Source organism: Metarhizium acridum (assembly GCF_019434415.1).
Source record: "Metarhizium acridum strain ARSEF 324 chromosome Unknown scaffold_31, whole genome shotgun sequence".
NCBI classification, from domain to species: domain Eukaryota; kingdom Fungi; phylum Ascomycota; class Sordariomycetes; order Hypocreales; family Clavicipitaceae; genus Metarhizium; species Metarhizium acridum.
Genome location: NW_027094018.1, coordinates 2737984 through 2756340, shown reverse-complemented (window position 1 = coordinate 2756340; position 18357 = coordinate 2737984). Strand labels below are relative to the sequence as shown.

The window sequence follows — 18357 nt, the reverse complement described above, 5'->3', positions numbered from 1 at the left end:
GAGGCTTGGCGGACCAGGGTCGAAGAAGAGCCCTCCAGAAACAAACAACCAAGGTACGGGGTCTTAGAGTGCACAGTCTTCTTTACTCGGCGCAGGAACTACCAGACTTGACATGGCGGGAACCATTGCACTGCATCGATACTGCAGGTTACAATTTTCTTGTTGCGCCTCTTTAATAATGCAGGTGGGTGTTGACGTGCCGAGTTGCCGACGGGTTGGATTGGGGGCAATGTCAAGGAGCAGGCGTGTTAGGGATGGAATTTTGTAGCGACCCTTGGACTGGGGGTCTCACTGAGAACCCTTGCTGTCGACGACCATCAGTGACGTGACGTGCGTCGATCCCCATGTGAGGAGGGCACTGGCCTTGAGCGGATATCCAGCGTGCATACGGAGTACGTGGTCCAAGGACACCATGATTTGACTTGGGCTGTGTTCGAGAGAAAGCAGCGGGAAGGCTGTTCTTCCCCTAGAAAATTGGTTATAAAAATCTAACTTTAGAATGCTGACTCCGTCCTGAGTAGGAGAAGAGCCGGTCACTAACTTACTATTTGAGTAGCTGCATGTGGCACTGCTGGGATTCCAAGGCCCCGGAACCTGGTCGGACGCATTTCCTTGGTCTTTAAACACGAGAGAGGCTGTGCAGCCACTAGGTGACTAGTACTGCTCCGTACTCCGTACCAAGATTGGCAACACGACACCAGTTCACGAGCCACTAAAACAAGATGACGATGCGCACACTCCCTGCAAACATGCGTACAGTGTGGGGAAGGACGTGTCAACGGTCGCAGAAAGATCGATGTGGTAGGGGAGGCTCAGGGGCATTTGGACGACTAGGGCGCCTCCAATTGCTGCTCAATTAATGAAGGAGTCCTCGTTTCAAGGCCGCGACGGAGGGTAAATAATAATATTTGTGCCCCATAAAGTGAGCAAACAAAGGCCACACATGATGCCGCGACTTGGCGAGGCATGGGATGGATACTTGGTGATACCGGCCAGTTGCGCAGGTGCCCCATGGTGGCATCTTTGACGGTTCCAATCCATGATAGTGTTGTCGATACTCCGTAGTCTGGTGTCATTACATCGGACCGGTCTTGTGATGCGCTGCGACGGGCTTGTTAGACTTGACAGGACCAAAACCTCCCTTCCTGCTAGTAGATTCAGGAGTATTGTGAACGACAGCCAGCAACTCATGTTCCCCTGGGCAATGTTTTCAGGTCAGGCCACAGTGAGGCGTCAGTTGCGGGCGCGTCCTGTACTGTTTGGTGCGGTCTGGTACAATATCGGGCACAGAGTACGGAGTATCTGCTGGCAGGGCAGAATATCCACGGCCCGTTCACGGTTCATGCCTGGCGCCACGCCACTCCTGCCTCCTGCCCTTGGCACGTCCCCTACTAGGCTTTGGCTGGTGGCATTGACTCCCATATTGGTTGGTCTGGTGTCTGGTTTCCCAACGTCTCTGCCAATCGCTGCCAACCCGTCTGGTGGTCAACTGGTGTGTATTGATGCTTCCACCCCCCAAACTACACAGTGGGAGCTCCTTCGGTATGTGTCTTTGTCTCGGTCCAAAGTCGCGCGCGCAAGCCCAGTGCCAGTTATGGTTATGCCTACCTCAAAATGGACGCCTATCCGTGTGCCTCCCCCCTCGGATCTTCCCATTAGAGTTCATCTCCTTCTCCCTCCTTCATGCAAACCTGAATCGTTACTTCTTCTTGCGACTTCCCCTTCGTTGTCGTCAATCCAACTCCCTCGTTGTTGGATCTTTTTATTCCCGTCTTCTCTTTCTAACTTCAAGTCTGGCTGCTACTTATTTGACCTCGCCGACTTCCTCTCGCTGACTTCCCTCCACTCTCTAGGGGATTTTTATTACCATTCTCATACGACTAAACCATCACAGCTGTAATCATACTCATTTGCTTTACCGCCCGGTATCCATTCATCATGAAGGGCTTCGTATTTGCTTCGGCCCTGGCCGCCATTGGCGCCGTCACGGCCTCCCCAACTCCCACCGAACAGGAGCCGCCCACCAAGCGTGACAGTTTCCCTACTGTCACGGTTTCCGGCAACGGTAAGCCGCCGCCAATTGTTTTGCCATAAGCGTGCTCGACATCACTCCTACTGCCCTTGTCGAGTTCTTCGATTGACTGTCTGATTTTGCTTGCATCTTGTCACGATCCGCTCATTGTGCTAACTCGAACTGCCCTAGCCTTCTGGAAGGGCAAGGACCGGTTCTACCTCCGCGGCATTGACTACCAGCCCGGCGGCTCCTCCGCCAACGAGGACCCTCTTGGCGACCCCGATGTCTGTCTTCGCGATATCGCCAATTTCAAGGACCTTGGCGTGAATACCATCCGTGTCTACGCCGTCGACAACACCTTAGACCACGACAAGTGCATGCAGGCTCTTCAAGACGCTGGCATTTACCTGGTCCTCGATGTCAACAACCCCAAGTACTCGATCAACCGTGGCAAGCCCGGCCCCTCGTATAACGCCAAGTATCTTCAGAGTGTCTTCGCCACTGTCGACATGTTTGCTCGTTATCCCAACACTCTGGCCTTCTTCTCTGGCAATGAGGTCATCAACGACGAGAAGGATACTGACAAGTCTGCCCCTTACGTCAAGGCTGTCACCCGCGACATGAAAAACTACATGAACTCTCGCGGTCTTCGCAAGGTTCCCGTCGGTTACTCCGCTGCCGATGTCTCCTCAAACAGAATGCAGACTGCCCAGTACATGAACTGCGGCTCTGATGACGCGCGATCCGACTTCTTCGCATTCAATGATTACTCGTGGTGCAACACGAACTTCCAGCAGTCTGGTTGGGATCAGAAGGTTAAGAACTTTACCGACTACGGCCTTGCTATCTTGTAAGTTGCTGCTCACATATTCACTGGTGATCGCTTGCAAGCTAATATCCTGTCTTTTTCTGAAATCAACAGCTTGTCTGAGTACGGATGCATTGTCAACGGTCCCCGTAAGTTTGAGGAGATCCAGGCCATGATGAACAGCGAAATGACTGGTGTCTACTCTGGTGGTCTCATGTACGAATACTCGTACGAGGACAATAAGTACGGTATCGTCGAGCTCAAGGATGGGCTCAAGGCCAAGACTGTTGAGAAAATGGACGAATACGACGCATTCAAGTCTGCTTTGAAGAACAATCCTGCCCCTACTGGCGCGGGTGGTGCTGCTTCGACCACCCACTCCGTCAGCTGCCCTACTTCCGATGCTGGCTGGCAGGTCAACCCCAGCTTGATCCCCCAAATGCCGAGTCAGGCTCAGAAGTACATGAAGGACGGCGCTGGCAAGGGCCCAGGTTTCGATCTCAGCGGCGCTGGTTCCCAGAACGCTGGTGATTCCGGCACGTCTACCGCTAGCGTTACCGGCGGTGCAGCCTCTCCCACTGGCAGCGGTGCCAAGGGGTCTGACAGTGCTGGCATCACAACCGTCGGTCCGGTTGAGAAGGCCCCCTTCATCATCACCGGCCTGGTAGTTTTCTTCACCCTGTTTGGCACCTTACTTCTGTAAATACCGTTTGAAAAAGTGGCGATGATGGGGTTGGTAGAATTTTCGTTACTTGTTTTATGGAGGGGAACAAGGACAAGACATGTAAATCAGTTGATGCGAGCATAATGACAAGAACTGTCTAAAACCCTTGGGGAGCTACCTACTGTCAAGGGTTTTGGGTTGACACTTTGTTTATTGGTGGTTCGCTTGGCTAGTGGTCAGATTAGCCGCCAGGCTTGAGGTAAAGATAGTAATTCATTTTAGAGCACAACCGCCATATTCACAAAAGCCATTGCCCTTTATTGTGATGTAATAGGTAGTATTGGGATGGACAATGAGCTCGTCTACGATAGGCGTGGTTGTCCATACCAAAGCACTGACAGATAGATGACCGTTGTACTTTTGAGAGATTGAGTTGCATCATCGGATTAGCTGGCAATGCGATGATGCATGCATGCGGAGTAGCACAGTCAAGAACACCAGCAAGGTCAACATGTTGTCTACATGCTGATTGGCAGCAAGACGATGGCATCCGCAATGAAGACTTCTGTCCCGAGGGTCCGTGGGAGTTTGTTTTTAGAATTTTGCCGATTGCATGTGAGTGTGGCATCAGCGCCCAACCCCAGCTAGGGTAAGTCTGGAGAAGGGGATCCCACCCCACGCAGACCTCGGTTCCGCGGCGATTTAGGTCATCGCAGCCGCTACCGTCGACCCGCGGTCGAGCCTCAAACACTGAACCTTGAATTTGACGATCCTTGGGCTCTCCGTCTCCAACCGAGCCCTGAACATATATATATTTTCACGTTTTCAAAGCACCGTCGAGGAAATAATCTAGCATACCAATCACGGCGTCAGTCGGCTCTCCGCTCACCATGGCCGCCTATTCGTCGTACGAATTCATGCGCGTGACCTTTCCGTCGGCGTACGTCGCACATCTGGAGATCAACCGGCCGTCCAAGCTGAATGCCTTTTCGAGGCCGGTGTGGCTCGAGTTTGGGCGCGTCTTTCGCCAGCTCAGCGACGATGCCGACGTGCGGGCGGTGGTGTTGAGCGGCGCGGGGGAGAGGGCCTTCACGGCCGGCCTGGACGTGTCGGCTGCTAGATCCGAGGGGCCGCTTTCCGGCGAGGGGGCCGATTTGGATCCCGCGCGCAGGGCGAAGACTTTGAGGGCCCATATTGGGGAGTTTCAGGGGTGTATTTCCGAGATGGAGAGGTGTGAGAAGCGTATGTTTTACTGTCTACTGTTGCTTTGGCGCTGCCCGCTGCCCGCTGCCCACATGTCACTCTATGCGGAGGGAAGAAACATGGCAGGTTGCATCTAATAATTGGGGACTGAGCTAACTTGGTGTGCATCTTTTGCTTCATCGCGCAGCTGTTATTTGCGCTCTGCACGGCGTCTCGCTAGGCCTCGCAATCGACATCTCGTGCTGCGCCGACATCCGCCTCGCCGCTTCCAACACCCGCTTCGCCGTCAAGGAGGTCGACATTGGGCTCGCCGCCGACATTGGCACCCTCGCGCGCCTGCCCAAGATTGTCGGAACCACGTCCTGGGTCAAGGACGTGTGCATGTCCGCCAGGGACTTTTCCGCCCAGGAAGCTTTGCAGGTCGGGTTCGTGAGCCAGGTCCACGAGGACAAGGCGCGGACGGTGCAGGCCGCGCTGGACATGGCGTCGCGGCTGGCGGAGAAGAGCCCTGTCGCGGTGCAGGGCACCAAGGAGCTGTTGAATTACGGGAGGGAGAATGGCACCGCCGCTGCGTTGCGGTACACGTCTGTGTGGAATTCGGTCGCTCTGCAGGCTGGCGATGTGTCGAGTGCGCTGATGAGTGTGTTTTCGAAGAAGACGCCTACGTTTGAGAAGCTGTAGACCCTGGACAAGGGGGCAACGTAATGCAAAATAAGAATAAAACAAGACGCTTTCCTGGTGCTCGAGTAGATGTCGCAGCCGAAAAGACGGCCGCCACCCGATTTCCGTGTGTACCGATATATGTAGTAGCGGAGACGGAATGCGTGCTTGGTTAGACTTGAGGTCGAGGTGGGCTTGCTAGCCAAGTCAAGTATTCGTCCTGTGAGATCAACGGTGGACGAATGGCAGGATGTGGTTCTCGTGATTATTCGGAACCTGACTCGTCGACGGGCGGGAGGTTTTCCCTGAGGCGCTGTGAATGCTTGTGAGTGGTGTATCGTTTCGCGAGACGATGACAAGCCTGAGACTGGCTTTTGTGCTCGTGCAGATGGGTAGGTTGGAACGCACATCTTCGAGTTTCTGCTTGAGCAGGGGAACCATATTCTCCTTGACTACAACCCTCTCCTCGTCCAAGTCCTCAATGATGAAATCATGGTTATCGCTGTCGATGTTTACGATGATGGACTTGATGGAGGGATCGCACTCGATCAGGACGCCTGGAGATTTGCGAGAATGGCACTGGGTGAGCTGCTCTACTCGTTGGCGGGAAAACGTTGGGCGGGTAGTAGGGATGGATATTCGACGAACCTCGGATTGCGCGTGGCATTTTCGTCCCTTTAGCTGCGCCGCTTCGGGTGGACTTGGTGATGGACGGGTGATGCGGTGACGCAGCTTCGAGAGTTGGTGCGTACCAAGTCGTGAAGGAGATTCAACGTTGTTGGCTGGAAATGCAGTGGGCGGGCGGGTTTTTGGTGGCTCGTGAAATTTTACGGGGCTGCTGGCGGCACGCCATGGAGCCTTGGGTGTGGCTCACCTGCGGTGACGATTGGCATGGCATCGCTTGGAATGTTTGGCTTTACTTCTCATGGAATCAAGGTCATCATCTAGAAATATGGCGACTATTTTATTGAAAAGTAGGAGCTACAGAAGAATAGTCATTATAATATCAGCGTGTGCTCAGTCGAAGAAAAACAGGCTCCAGACGTCAGGACCGTTTAGTTCATTGTTGATGCACAGCACAGCACAGCAACTGGTTTGTCATACCCCGTGGTCCTCCCTCCAACAGAAGGCCTGCGTCACCCCGAATGTAGCTACATGTAGCTGGTCGCTTTGGTGCTCTGGCTGTTGCCCCGCTTGTGTACTCCGTATATTCACCTACTGAGCCCATCGATCGATCCAATAACGTCATTCACCCTTGGGACTCTGCTGCACCCGTCAAGTCCAACTGAGTTCATCGTCGGTCCCAAACCCAGGAGGCGTCAAGAGGAGGCGTAACCGCCCGGCAACGTCCACCTCCGGGTCGTCGTCTTGGTGCAGTCTCGCCAGTGGCCACCATGCGCCGCAGCAGGTGCCAAGTGCGTACGTATTGCAACCATCTGCAGCTGCAGCGTATTAGCCCTTGCGTCACCGGAGAGGCAAGAGACTGGTCCCCTCCATGCATGTTCGTACATGCTGAGATACGTGCCGGCGGAATAAAAAGGTGGTGTGGTCCAGCGACTCCGGCGACTCCAGCTGCTTCCATAATGTCCTGACCCCTCGACCTGGCCACATACGTGCATGCTTGAATCTCAGCGCTCGAGCTGCCGTGGTTTGCGATGCCGCTACTTTCCTTCTTATCAACGGCAGTGACACATTGACGCAAGCCACGGGCCCGTCTCTTGTTTGCAGTCCTCTCGTTTGTGATTTCTGGCTGGCAGTATCACAGACTCGGCCCATCAAGATAACAGCACGCCATCCAAATATCCACGCCTTGGTACGACGCCGACATATTCCATCGTCGATATACCTAATAGCTACGCATATATGATACCCTACTGATTTTCCCCATCGTCAAAAAGCGGTTCTACTTTATTTTATGTAGTAAAATCCTAGACCTCCACGTCCGACATGTCCACGACCGATACCTCGGGCATGTCCACAGAACCCTTCGTCTGGGTCATCATTCCTCTTATTGCCGTCTTCTCTGTCGGTACATTCATAATGTTCATCTGGAATCGCCAAAGGCGGAGACAAAACCCCGACCGGCATGCCTGGCCTGAGGACAGAGTCCTTGTGGGTAGCTCCTACATGAGATACAGGCGCGGCCTGAGGTGGTCGCCATGGTCAGAGACGCGATCGGTGGAAGGCTTGAATGAGCTGGGTGAGGCGCCCCCGCCGTACGATTCAAAGAAGCCGCCCGCCATACATGATCGACATGCAAGAAGGCGAGAGGAGACGGGCGAGGAGGGTTCGGAGCTACGGGACTTGGAGACTGGAGGACGACCGCCAGCATATCCTGCCCAGCCGCCGGCGGCAGTTACAACAGATACGAGGACTTCGTGACCTGTTTTTTGTTGTTTTTCACGTTGGACATGATTATCGCACCAGATTGTGGGAAAATTGGGAGCTCCCAAATGCAAGCATGCGAATGGAGCATTTGACTTGGTGGACTTGGCGTGCCTGGTAATGAATTGGGCAACAGGGGTGAGATTCGGCTTTTGTTACGACTTTCTCCCTTTCTTTCCCCTTTCCTTTTGTTTCCTGGTTCATGTATAGTCACAGAAGTATGCCTATTTGTTATTCCTACAGATCTGCAATTGGACTACAGTAATGAGATGGAGAGAACGAGTTGAGTTACGGGGCTACTGCCAAAGCGGTCAGGTTATTAGTTTCGTGGACGCCTGTCAGAAGAAAGTCCGTAGGAATCCTACAGGTCCTTGGATGTAGAGAAACGGGCTGATAGGCGCCTTTGCGCGTGGCTTCAACGACCAAACGCAAAATCGTTTTACAGCTTGAGAAATGGCCACGCTTGAATCGGTGAGCAAGGTGGCACCCATCGAATTTGGCACGGTGGTATTGTCGATATGACACCACACCAGGTCCTGTGACGGTGTTGCCCTGCTCCAGCTCAGGGACAGAGCTCGAGGGTTCTCACCACACTTGGTCTGTGAAAGTGTTTTGACGCCGCTGAGTGAATAACGGAATGCGCTTACTTGAGACGGCGGGTCTCTGGAACGAGCTCGAAATCAACCCGTGGTCGTGGAGAAAAGACTGAAGGCTAGCTGGTGACGAGTTGGTTCTGGGCCCCAATTTGATCTTGTTCATATATAGAACTAGATCTCTGGACAGCTTATACGAAATGAGCTCTTAACGTCACAATGTCTCGTTCCCATGCACTATGCGGTGTTGGGTTAGCCGGTATCGATGACAGACATTGCTTGTTACATCATGTCATCATGAGCACAGTTGCGGGAGCAGGATTAGAAGCCCTAGATATTAGAGCTATCACGATGAGCAAGTGCAGTGCTACGTTTGTGAGTAACGCCTGTATTAAGTGAGCGCGTACTGTACCATTCACAGCAAGCATTTTACTCTCTTTCATTGCATATGGGAACGAAATTGCGCCTAGTATGATGTCTTTGTTTTCATTTTCTCAATTGTGTACATTGGTTGTTTTTGGCGTACTGTACTACGAGGTAATGGTCTTGTAATTCGTCTCGGGCCGCGTCGTATATGAGGAATGTATTAAGACATTTGCTTATTGGTGTGCTGCTCGTAATTTATTTGTGTAGTATTCCGGATTGTTTCCAGCCACCCCTACAAAACTGCCGAGATAGTGCTATCTAAAATTCACCTCTGGCGAGGGGTGTGAGCCTTAAAGCAGTCAAGCGTGTAGTCGTGAAGATTGGACATGGGCATATAACTACAGAGTGATGCAGACGAGCTATAGAACAATGGAGACAGTTAGTGCAACGGCCCCCGAAGAATTGGAATACTTATTGCCTCTGACTAGGTTGTCCTTCAACCTATCGATTGCGTGCTGTTGATTTCACGCACCGGACTCTTGCATGTTGATAGTTTGGAGTGCATAACATCGACTGGTGCATACAGCCATGTGCCATTGCATACTCCGTCCTTCGTAGAATGTATAGTGATAACTTCCTGACATGTCGCCCTTTAGATGGGATTGGATGTGACCTGATGATTTGCCGCGATGTTCGAACAAGGCTCACGCCCCAGTCCGTGTACAAAGGAAAACCATTCAAGCTCTAGGAACCACGCTGAGGAATATATTTGGAAGGCGTGCCTCCAAATCTGGCGCATCGCCAGCCGCCCACACTACGAATTGGGACGATGAATGGAGACTACGGAATCAACGTGTGGAGGCAACGTGCCAAGCCCAAGTGTTTTGGCCGGCATCCAAGAAGAGATAGCCGAACAAAAAGGTCAAGTCGGACTTGCTGGACTTGGTCCGGGATATGTCCCAAATGAACCGACTAATCGTCGTGGCCTGATGCTGCATACATGGAGGGAATGGAGGCAATTCGGCATTCTCAATGCTGTTAATTATTTTTTCTTTCCTTTTCTTTTTTTTTTTTTTTTAAAAAAAAGGGCCTCATTAAGCGTGACCGAGCTTTTTTTTTTTTTTTTTTTTTTTATATTGTGCTTCTATCTGACGGTTGCTATGGCAGCAAGGCGACTAGACCCCGAGGTACGTAGAATTGATGCAAGTGATTGGTTGACGTGGGCTTGTCTGTGAAGGTGGCATTTGGAGAGGAGCCCTGGATGTGGCTGCACATTGTGGGCTTGGCGACATTGAAATTGAACTTTGGGTCCCGGACGGGCCTCTGTGGAGAAGAGGAACGCTCGAAACTTTGTGGCCACAGGGTCAAATGGTGTTTTAAGAGGCGCATGGCGCATGAGCTCCAAGTATCAATATCACGGTAGTTTTGAAACGGTACACCGCGGTGCATGGTTGGGGACGGTAATGTCTGCCGAGCTCGGATCCCATTGTGACGAGTGTTGGAACGACTGGCAGCTTTCCCGGATGGTCTGATACTGTTTTTAATTTTCAATTTTCTTAAATGATGATCTCGGGTGCAAAAAGAGGAACCGGAGCGGACTGTGTCAAATAGGGTTAGTTTGGGGACAGACGAGGGAGGTTATTGACAAGTTGAAAAGAAAAGAAAAGGAAAGAGGAGGCACAATTGAACAATTCGTTGCTTCATGTGCAGACGTTTCTTCACCTTGCAGAATTTTTTGCAGAACTGCGCAGCTGTGCACAGACTCGGTGCGCCTGGCCATCTGGAGGCGCATGCATTTGGACGGGCTAGTGAGGCGTGTCATTTGTGTTGCAGCTCAAGACGTGCTCAACATGTCTCTGGTCTGGTTTGTTGTCATCGGTGCCGCGGCGTTGAAAAAGTCTGGCCGCAGTTACGGAGGACATGGGACCAACGTTTGGTGCCGACATTGCTCTTACTTTTTTTTTATTTGAATTCGTTCGTGAGCACACAAACGCCGCTCCTCATTTCCTTGCTGTCGCCACCGTCATCAGCAGCATTTCACCATCACACCACGGCTTGGTACCGTCTATTCGAATTAGATGACATTGAGGCCACCGGACATTGTCACCACAACAGTCGAACGGTCCAAAAAGTCCATCAATTGACGTCGCTAGCGTGCTAGCTTACCCGAGCTGCCCGCGCACCCACCCGACCAGCCACCCCGGTACAGCAAAGCTGTCTGCAGGCTATCTGCAAGCTTCATTGGATCAACTTGTTGGCACCGCCAACTCATCAATCCAACCCCCCGTCAATCGGAGCCCTGTTTGGACAATAACAAAGCGTCGTCGTCCTATCGTCGAGCCCTGCTTCTCCGTAGATGGCTTGCGCGTTTGGTTGGGCTGCCACCGCCCCTCCTCCGACGCTCTGAAGGTCCTGAGAGTCTGTGGGCCTCTCTCACTTCGCTCGTTCTCCGCCTCCGCCGCTACCATCAATTGATCACTCGCACTCCATCATCTTGTGGTTCAAGCTTCGAAGCAGGCCGATGGTTGCTGCTGCTTGTCCTGCCGCTCCTCCTGCCGCTAGTTCGCTGCCGCTTGCTGGTCGCCCGTTGGCTTCACCTGTCGCCCATGGACAAGATCCCACCTCTCATCTTCTTCCATCACATCGTCATCCTCGCACATGGTCTGCTCTCGTCTTGCTGCCAGTAATCTGCTATCTGCGACCAAAGTCCACACGGAGTTACATACGGGGTTGCTCACACTTGTGGCGAACCTGCGGGAACATCCTTGCTGCCGCTCCCAACTTTAGCACCAGACAGGACAAAGCCAGTCTCTAGTTGGACGACAACGACAATAGACAAGCCAAGTCGTTGGAGACTTGGGACACGGCCTCTTTTTCGTTGGTGTGCTCAACTGCTCAACTCCGTCACCCCGTTGCCACAGCACTGGGCTTGCGCATGGTCCGACTTGACACCACTGCTCGCACGACCGCCTCTCTTTCGTTTTCCCCCAAGCGCAACCGTTTTGCCCTGCGACGTCTAACGGCGGGAACAACGCCTTTCGTCTTTTTGTCTTTTCACTTTTTTTTTTCCCTCTTTTCGCTCTAATACCCTTTCTTGAATTTGCATCGCCCCCTTTCTCCAAGATTGGGGACACGACCGATTGCGTCAACTGTCGCCCAGTGTGGGTTCGTCGCATGTCCAGAATCCGAGATACAGGCAACAGTCTTCTGTGTTGTGTGTCTCTGGTCGACCTTTTGACCACTGCCCAGGATTTGCTTCTTTCAGTAGTCTCGTTGCACCGTTCCGCATGTCTTGATACCATCTCGGCCTTTTGATATCCTCAACTTCCCGGGACTCGGTAGCCCGCCTTACTCCTGATCTTCAACCTGCGAGGCTGTGAAATAAAGAGCCTCTGACGTCGGCTCAAACCCCATTCCTGCTACCCTCCGCACGTCAGCACAATGGGCGCCGAATCTAGGAAAGTACCACCACTTCCTGCCCCGACTGAGACTGACACGACAACTCCGAGCGAGCTGGCAACCGACCTGTCCAAGCCTGGCGACGAGAACTCCTCCTACTCTATTCCCGAGGATGGTACCCCAGTCACTATCCGTACTCGCGGCCACAAAGCCAGCAAATCTCAAACATCGTTACTGATTGAGTATTTCGAGGGTGGAAAAAGCGGCTCTGGTGGCCAAGACCGTAAACCAAGCGTCCGCGTCCGTCTGACCCCGTCCAAGAAGAGCAAAGGCGACCATATCCAAGTAACCGAGACCAAGGGCTCCCGCAAGGCTTCCCTCACCCGCCGCATTCCTCTTGACCAAGCCATCGCGTCTCGGGAAATCGAGTTACACGACGGTGAGGACGCAAACAGCGTGACATCGTATGCTTCGGCAACAGAGGAATCGAATGTTTCAAGAAATCCCATCGATATTGAAATAGACCGCAGCCACAGGCGAAGGCGCCCCGCGAGTCCGTTGATACCCTCCGCCGAGCCGTATCAGCCTGGGAATCCTTCCGAGATCTCTGCCATCCCAACAGACAGCTTTTTGGACGGCTCGGGTCCTGCGGGAGACACTAAACGATCCTCTAGCCCTTTTCGCGGTGAGGCACTTATTGGTGCAACGGCCGCTGGTGCTCTCGCAGGAGCGGCCATGGGCGAAATAAGCAACAATAAGACTCGAGCAAAGGAGCGTGTTAAAATTGCCGAGAAATCAAAAGACAAGTCCGAGAAGAGGCGACATTCCAAAAGCAGGGCTAGCAGTGTTGTTAGTGAGCGCGCTGTTGATGAGGCTCGGTCCCCACGCCGACGGTCCAGTCGCGGCCAACAGGAATCCAATATAAGTGCAGCGGATTCCAGTGCCGTGTCGTCTCATCTCGCCCCGAGCCATCGCTCCCTTGACACGCGTTCCGTCCGCTCTGGAGCCTCGAAATCATCAATCAATAACCCAAAACTTCTTGAAACTGTGGAGGATGCTATCCGAAGGCTAATCCTACCCGAATTGAGCGCGCTTAAGAGGGAGCAAAGCAAACGTGAAAGTCGGCGTGGCTCACTGACTTCGTCCGTCACTTCTGTTTCGAGAGAGGACGTCTCATCCGATCGCAGGCGGTCTTCTGGCGGACGAGGCGAGAGCTCGCGAGATGGGGCAAAACAAAGAGACCGGCGGAATCGAGAGGCGCGCCATGACTACGAGGATGACATCTCATTGCGCAGCCCCAGCCATGATTCTATTAACGCTGAATACGAGGCCTACGAAGGAGATGTCACAACCCCAAGGCGCAGTAACAATCTGCTAAAAGCTGCTGCTGTTGGAGCTGCTGGGGCGGCATTGGCCAAGGGTGCAAGCGCTGCCATGGATGATGTTGTTCAGTCACCAGATAGAAAACAACGTGAGAGACGCAGGAGAAGAGCAGAAAACACCAGAAGTCGTAGCCTGGATCACGAGCAGTTTGATACAGAGTTGGACGACGAGCACCTTGCACCTGAACCCCCGATGCCACTAATGAGCGACATAAACCCGTCCGATCTTACTCGAACTTCCATCCTATCGGCTGAATCAGACCGACCACACTCTGCGAGCGAAGAGCTTGTGGCTGCGCCAGCTAGGGGCCTTGGCCACAGCGAACAGATAGTTTCAGGCGCGTCAACCCCGGCTCGTGTCAAGTCGCCAGTAAACCAAGAGCAACATGCCCTGGCTATGCATCACGCAAACGTATCTCATGGAGACCTGACAGCATTACCTCGAGGCAACAAGGACTATGTTGAAGAATACGAGACAGATGAGTATGGACGAAAGATTCCCATCGGCTCCTACGACGACTACGAACGCAGCAGAGGTGTGCCTGAGACTGTTGACTATCCCGAAGATGATTTTGAGCACCGGTACTACAGCACGCAGGATGTCCCTCCACCTCTTCGGTATGTTCCTTATCAAGCCGGCGCCAGAGGACTTAGCCCGATTCCCAGTGTTTCCGGATACACAGAAGCTGGCAGTGAAGCACCGCTACCCCGGGATTCCATGGAAATGCCGTCCCCAGCCAAGTCACCTGAACGAACTCGTCAACACTTATTCTTGCAATCAGATGGCTCTGCAGCAGGCAACGTGCGCAGCCGGGAATTCGACCGGGTCTCTGCAGAAGGCGGAGAGCAATATGATGAGACTGCTACTGGTCAGGCTGTCCGAGGAATCGCGGCGAACCCCAACTTTGTTAACTCTCCCATTGGTGTCGAGTCTGCCGTTGCTTCTCTGGTAGATGGATCAATGCTCGACCAATCTGTGGTTACTGGAGCTTCGGGATATGATCAAAATGCCGCCAGGGATTCAAATGTCTCATACGAGGAACAACCCAGGACACAGATTCCTCGCGGCATCGACAGCCCTGAGAGGATGGACGTTGACGGCCCTCGTGAACCAGAAGAGGAAAGGCAAACTACACCAGGGTCCAAGTCCGTGGCCCAGTCTCAGGAATACACAGAGTATGATGTTGATGAATATGGGAGGAAAGTACCTCGAACCAAGTATCGACACTCGCCGACTGCATCGGAAGCCGCCATCACAGCTGGCGCAGTTGGTGCAGCAGCAGCAGCGTTGAAAGCTGCAAAGGAGAGGAAGCAAGCAGTAACCTCAGGGCAGTCCGTGGACGACTTCCAGCCCGCGGGTGTGGCTCGAAATAGGTCCTTTAAAGAGAGAACCATGCACCATGGTTGGGAGCCACGTAACACTCCAACTCACAGCATTGACAGACTGGACCTCGAAGAACAACCCAAGCTAGGTGCCAGTGGTCTGCCTGACATGGATAATCCTATGCCAGAGATTGGATATGTCGACGATGATCTGCAGACCAATCCCTCTTTGGTCGAAGAGCGTCTCGATGGCGAGCCCGTCCATAAGGACTGGTCTGGTAGGGCAACACCAACACAACGAGATATGAGCGGATACGCTCCGGAGGCCAAGGGCAAGGAAGCTAAAGGAGGGGGGCTTGGAGTTGCTGAGGCCATTGGAGCTGCTGCATTGGGGGCTGCCGCAGGCATGGCTGCCACCCCCAGCAATGAAGCGAGCCAAGACCAGGATGAATGGCACCGCACATCTGACGAGCGCAAACGGGACACTCTGCTTACCAATCCATATGAAGATGCGAGCCCTATTGTGAATCCTGAGCTCAATGACAAGTTGCTCAGCAGAGGACTCGAAGCCCCGTTCAACACAGGCAGCCCTGGTTTTGGTCAAAAGTACGATGAGGGCTACATGTCAAACGGTCCGAACCGGACCCCTGATCCACAGGCGAAGGGCAAGGCGGTCGATTTTGATGGTGCTGTAGCTGACGACGATCCCTTTTATGTGCCAAAATCTCATGCCCGGCACATGAGCGGCATGTCCCAAGGCATGGGCTCGCCATTTTACGACGCCGCAACAGGTGCGGGTATAGAACGCATCGAAAATAAAGACATTGTAGCCTTGATGCAACACGTAAGTTACCCAGCCACGCCCAGCAACGGGGCCATATAATGCCACAGGATTTTGCTTAACTGACATTGCATAGTTGATGGTGCGTGACGCGCAACGAAGCGCCCGGGATACAGAAATTGTTGCATTGCTCATGAATGCTGCTCTCGAGATGCGCAACTCCTTCCGTGAAATGAAAGAACTTGTACAAGACACCGGGGATGATGTGATCTTCGCCAATGTGGAAAACACAGAAAAGCTGCAAAAGGCCATCAACGGGCCGAGGCCATATCCGGGTGCAGCCTCCCGCTCCCTGCAAAGCGCGTCGCAGGCTGGCACGTTTGATGAGGCTGCTGTCAAGAAGAAGAATCTCTGGAAGCGGGCTTTGCAAGGCCTTAGTACCAAGGGTACCAACGACCTAACCCGCATTGAAGATATGCTTATGCAGCTTCTCGGCGAAGTCGATGTACTCAAGACGCAGACAGCACCAGCAGTTTCGACTGGGGGACCAGGCCAATCATATGAAAATCTCCGAGCCGAGGACCAGTTTGAACAAGACAAGGGCTATGAGCCGGAAGGCATTTCGACACCTACGCCTGCCACCCAGTCGCAAGCGGCATCCGCATCACAGCCGCGTGGCCAAGTGGCTGGCGGCGTTGAGCGAAAGTTCTCTGAGCATAGAATCAGTACTGTGCCTGAAAATGAAGATGAGTACCAGTACGACCATCCCAGCCCAAGTGCAGAGAGATCTGGCGGTGGGTATCTTCAGACCCCAACGCAAGCAGAACACATTCAGCGTGGGGGTTCGGTTCCTCTAGATACTCCGCCACGACTGGCGCCTGCTGCAGATCCTCAACCCCTCAGCGCCGAGAACACACCACGAACCGACAAGGGCAAGAAACACAAGTCCAGCAGCTCTAGCGGGTGGTTGCCAAAGATTTCGCGATGGTCAGGAACAACGGCTTCAAGTGTTGGAAAGGCTTTCCGTGGCAGTGGCTCCTCCAAGAAGGGACCAAAATACGATGATATCCAACCTCCCTCCCGGTCTGGATCCAGTCTTGCGTCATACGACGATGACCACATGTACAGCCATGACCCATATGGCCAAGACAAACTGCACTCGGGGTTCTCGGATCCAAACCTTCAGGGAATTCGAGGCGAGCGTCGCAACTCACAAGGTCCACCGCCGACTTCATACATGACGCCCGAGAATCCCAAGTACAAGGCACATCGGAACTCGCTGAACTTGCAGCATCCCCAGCCACGACCTGGTCAAACAGAGAGATTCCGGACTGCTTTGGAGTCTTCAGCGCAGGAGTACAACAACCCCATGACACCAAGATCTACTGAGTGGGCTGGTTCAGCAACCAGTCTTAACCGATTGCCTCCAAACACCAACAGATACAGCAACAACTCGTCTGTCCCAGGCCCCGAGGCTGACTACTTCTCATCGCCCGGCCAGCAGCCCGGACCGCCTCGCCCTCCCAAGGAGCCAATTGACTCTCCTGGCTCACAGACGCCGCCCAAGTCCAGTCGACTATCCAAAATACAAAAGGAGGGCAGTCCGGCTCCCCAGCAGAGTTCCGAGAGCGGGTACGGTACGATGACGGCGACATATCTCAGCCACTACTCTGGAAGTAGCCCCAAGTTGGAGAACAGGAATCTGAACGCTGCTCTTGGCGTTCCCAGTCGACGACCTAGTGGGCCACGAGCCATGACACCAAAGAGCCCTGAAGAAGAGGCAGCAAGAGAAGAAAGACGACGAAAGAGAGGTACCGCTTGAACAGGATATTTAATACACGTGGAAATGATGACTAATGTTTTCTTCTTTTTTCCAGATACATTTGGAACTGTAGCTAGTGAAGATACAGACACCTTCTGAGGCGCATGTCGCGCCAATTGGACGCTCATTTTTTTCGGCTACACGTCATCTTGGCATTTCGGTATAGCCAAAACTAGCCAAAGGGGAGTGACCGGGGACAAGTTGTGCTATCAAAAATGCAACTGGAATGACGTGGCACAGCCCCTGATGGGGGAGGAAGAAAACGAAGGGAAAGAAAAGACACAACATGCACAAGCAAACAATCAACCCAGGCATCAGCATATATGTGGCCATGGAGGGAGCCTGGGCCAGAGTTCCAGGGGAAAAAGAGGAAGCCTGATCTCCTGTTCATCTATGTTTTTATTATCCAGGAGCGTTATCTACGCCTTGTGTTTTCATGACGAAATGACGACTACTTATTTATTACTATCTGATTTTTTATTTTGGCATTTAGATCTGAGCATCAATGCCGGCCTTTTGGTATTGAGATGGAACTGTATCGACGGTGTTGGTATCGAACCCTAGGTATAGCCTATTTTCCCAGTGGAAAGCTAATGAAGTTGATTTGGTCTACCATTTGATTTGACTTTTCTGACTGCAATGCCAGTTCTGTGTGCAAAATATCGTGATGGTGGGTAGCAAGAAGCCAGTTCTGTCTCGGTCCGGCACCTTGTGCTCGTCGTAGATGACCTCGTCTCGCAACCAAGCTTGAAGTCAAGAGACGACACTCGGCGATTCCCGCGCGAACCGGGAAGCACTGGGCTGCCCAGTGACGTCGGAGATATTTCGTGCTAAAAATAGCAGCACGATTCAGACGATGGATGAGCTGAAGTGATGTTCCAATGTACTCTCTAGACTACCGACCTATCGCAAGTTGAAGCGAGCCATCAATGCGGCCGCTTTTGTGGCCCGTCATTT

The 18357-nt window shown here is 52.9% G+C and overlaps 5 protein-coding genes across 6 annotated transcripts; 4 read left to right on the top strand and 1 right to left on the bottom strand.

Moving 5' to 3' along the window:
• Positions 1–1938: 1938 nt before the first annotated feature.
• GAS5_1 (1,3-beta-glucanosyltransferase) lies at positions 1939–3525 on the top strand (the record flags this gene model as incomplete). Its single annotated transcript, XM_007810747.2, has 3 exons — positions 1939–2065; positions 2204–2864; positions 2937–3525. The coding sequence occupies 3 exons, from the start codon at positions 1939–1941 to the stop codon at positions 3523–3525; spliced, it is 1377 nt and encodes a 458-aa protein (XP_007808938.2).
• Positions 3526–4376: 851 nt separating this feature from the next.
• On the top strand, positions 4377–5370 carry J3458_005720 (uncharacterized protein; the record flags this gene model as incomplete). The annotated part of the gene is made up of 2 exons (XM_007810748.1): positions 4377–4728; positions 4877–5370. The coding sequence occupies 2 exons, from the start codon at positions 4377–4379 to the stop codon at positions 5368–5370; spliced, it is 846 nt and encodes a 281-aa protein (XP_007808939.1).
• Positions 5371–6303: 933 nt separating this feature from the next.
• Positions 6304–8323, top strand: J3458_005719 (uncharacterized protein). The gene is made up of 2 exons (XM_066118960.1): positions 6304–7162; positions 7248–8323. Exon 2 carries the CDS (start codon positions 7297–7299, stop codon positions 7729–7731), a length of 435 nt encoding a protein of 144 aa, XP_065976482.1. The 5' UTR covers positions 6304–7162; positions 7248–7296; the 3' UTR covers positions 7732–8323.
• A 1354-nt stretch (positions 8324–9677) lies between these two features.
• On the bottom strand, positions 9678–10598 carry J3458_005718 (uncharacterized protein). Its single transcript, XM_066118959.1, has 2 exons — positions 10416–10598; positions 9678–10291 (listed from the first exon to the last, which is right to left on the bottom strand). The coding sequence occupies exons 1-2, from the start codon at positions 10513–10515 to the stop codon at positions 9852–9854; spliced, it is 540 nt and encodes a 179-aa protein (XP_065976481.1). The 5' UTR covers positions 10516–10598; the 3' UTR covers positions 9678–9851.
• Positions 10599–10827: 229 nt separating this feature from the next.
• J3458_005717 (uncharacterized protein) lies at positions 10828–18015 on the top strand. 2 transcript variants are annotated; one of them, XM_066118958.1, is made up of 3 exons: positions 10828–15641; positions 15715–17389; positions 17456–18015. In XM_066118958.1, exons 1-3 carry the CDS (start codon positions 12135–12137, stop codon positions 17497–17499), a joined length of 5226 nt encoding a protein of 1741 aa, XP_065976480.1. In that variant the 5' UTR covers positions 10828–12134; the 3' UTR covers positions 17500–18015. The 2 variants fall into 2 exon arrangements, with proteins under 2 accessions (XP_065976480.1, XP_007808941.2); XM_007810750.2 differs by having other exon boundaries at positions 15715–18014.
• The last annotated feature ends 342 nt before the right edge of the window (positions 18016–18357 follow it).

Bases quoted from the DNA above. Each gene is read 5' to 3' on its own strand.
- J3458_005719 (XM_066118960.1), top strand. From the start codon at position 7,297: ATGTCCACGACCGATACCTCGGGCATGTCCACAGAACCCTTCGTCTGG.
- J3458_005718 (XM_066118959.1), bottom strand. From the start codon at position 10,515: ATGACACGCCTCACTAGCCCGTCCAAATGCATGCGCCTCCAGATGGCC. The intron at 10,292-10,415 runs GTGAAGAAACGT...TATTTGACACAG, and splicing joins TCTGCAAAAAATTCTGCAAG to TCCGCTCCGGTTCCTCTTTT.
- J3458_005717 (XM_066118958.1), top strand. From the start codon at position 12,135: ATGGGCGCCGAATCTAGGAAAGTACCACCACTTCCTGCCCCGACTGAG. The intron at 15,642-15,714 runs GTAAGTTACCCA...GACATTGCATAG, and splicing joins TTGTAGCCTTGATGCAACAC to TTGATGGTGCGTGACGCGCA. The intron at 17,390-17,455 runs GTACCGCTTGAA...TCTTTTTTCCAG, and splicing joins AGAAAGACGACGAAAGAGAG to ATACATTTGGAACTGTAGCT.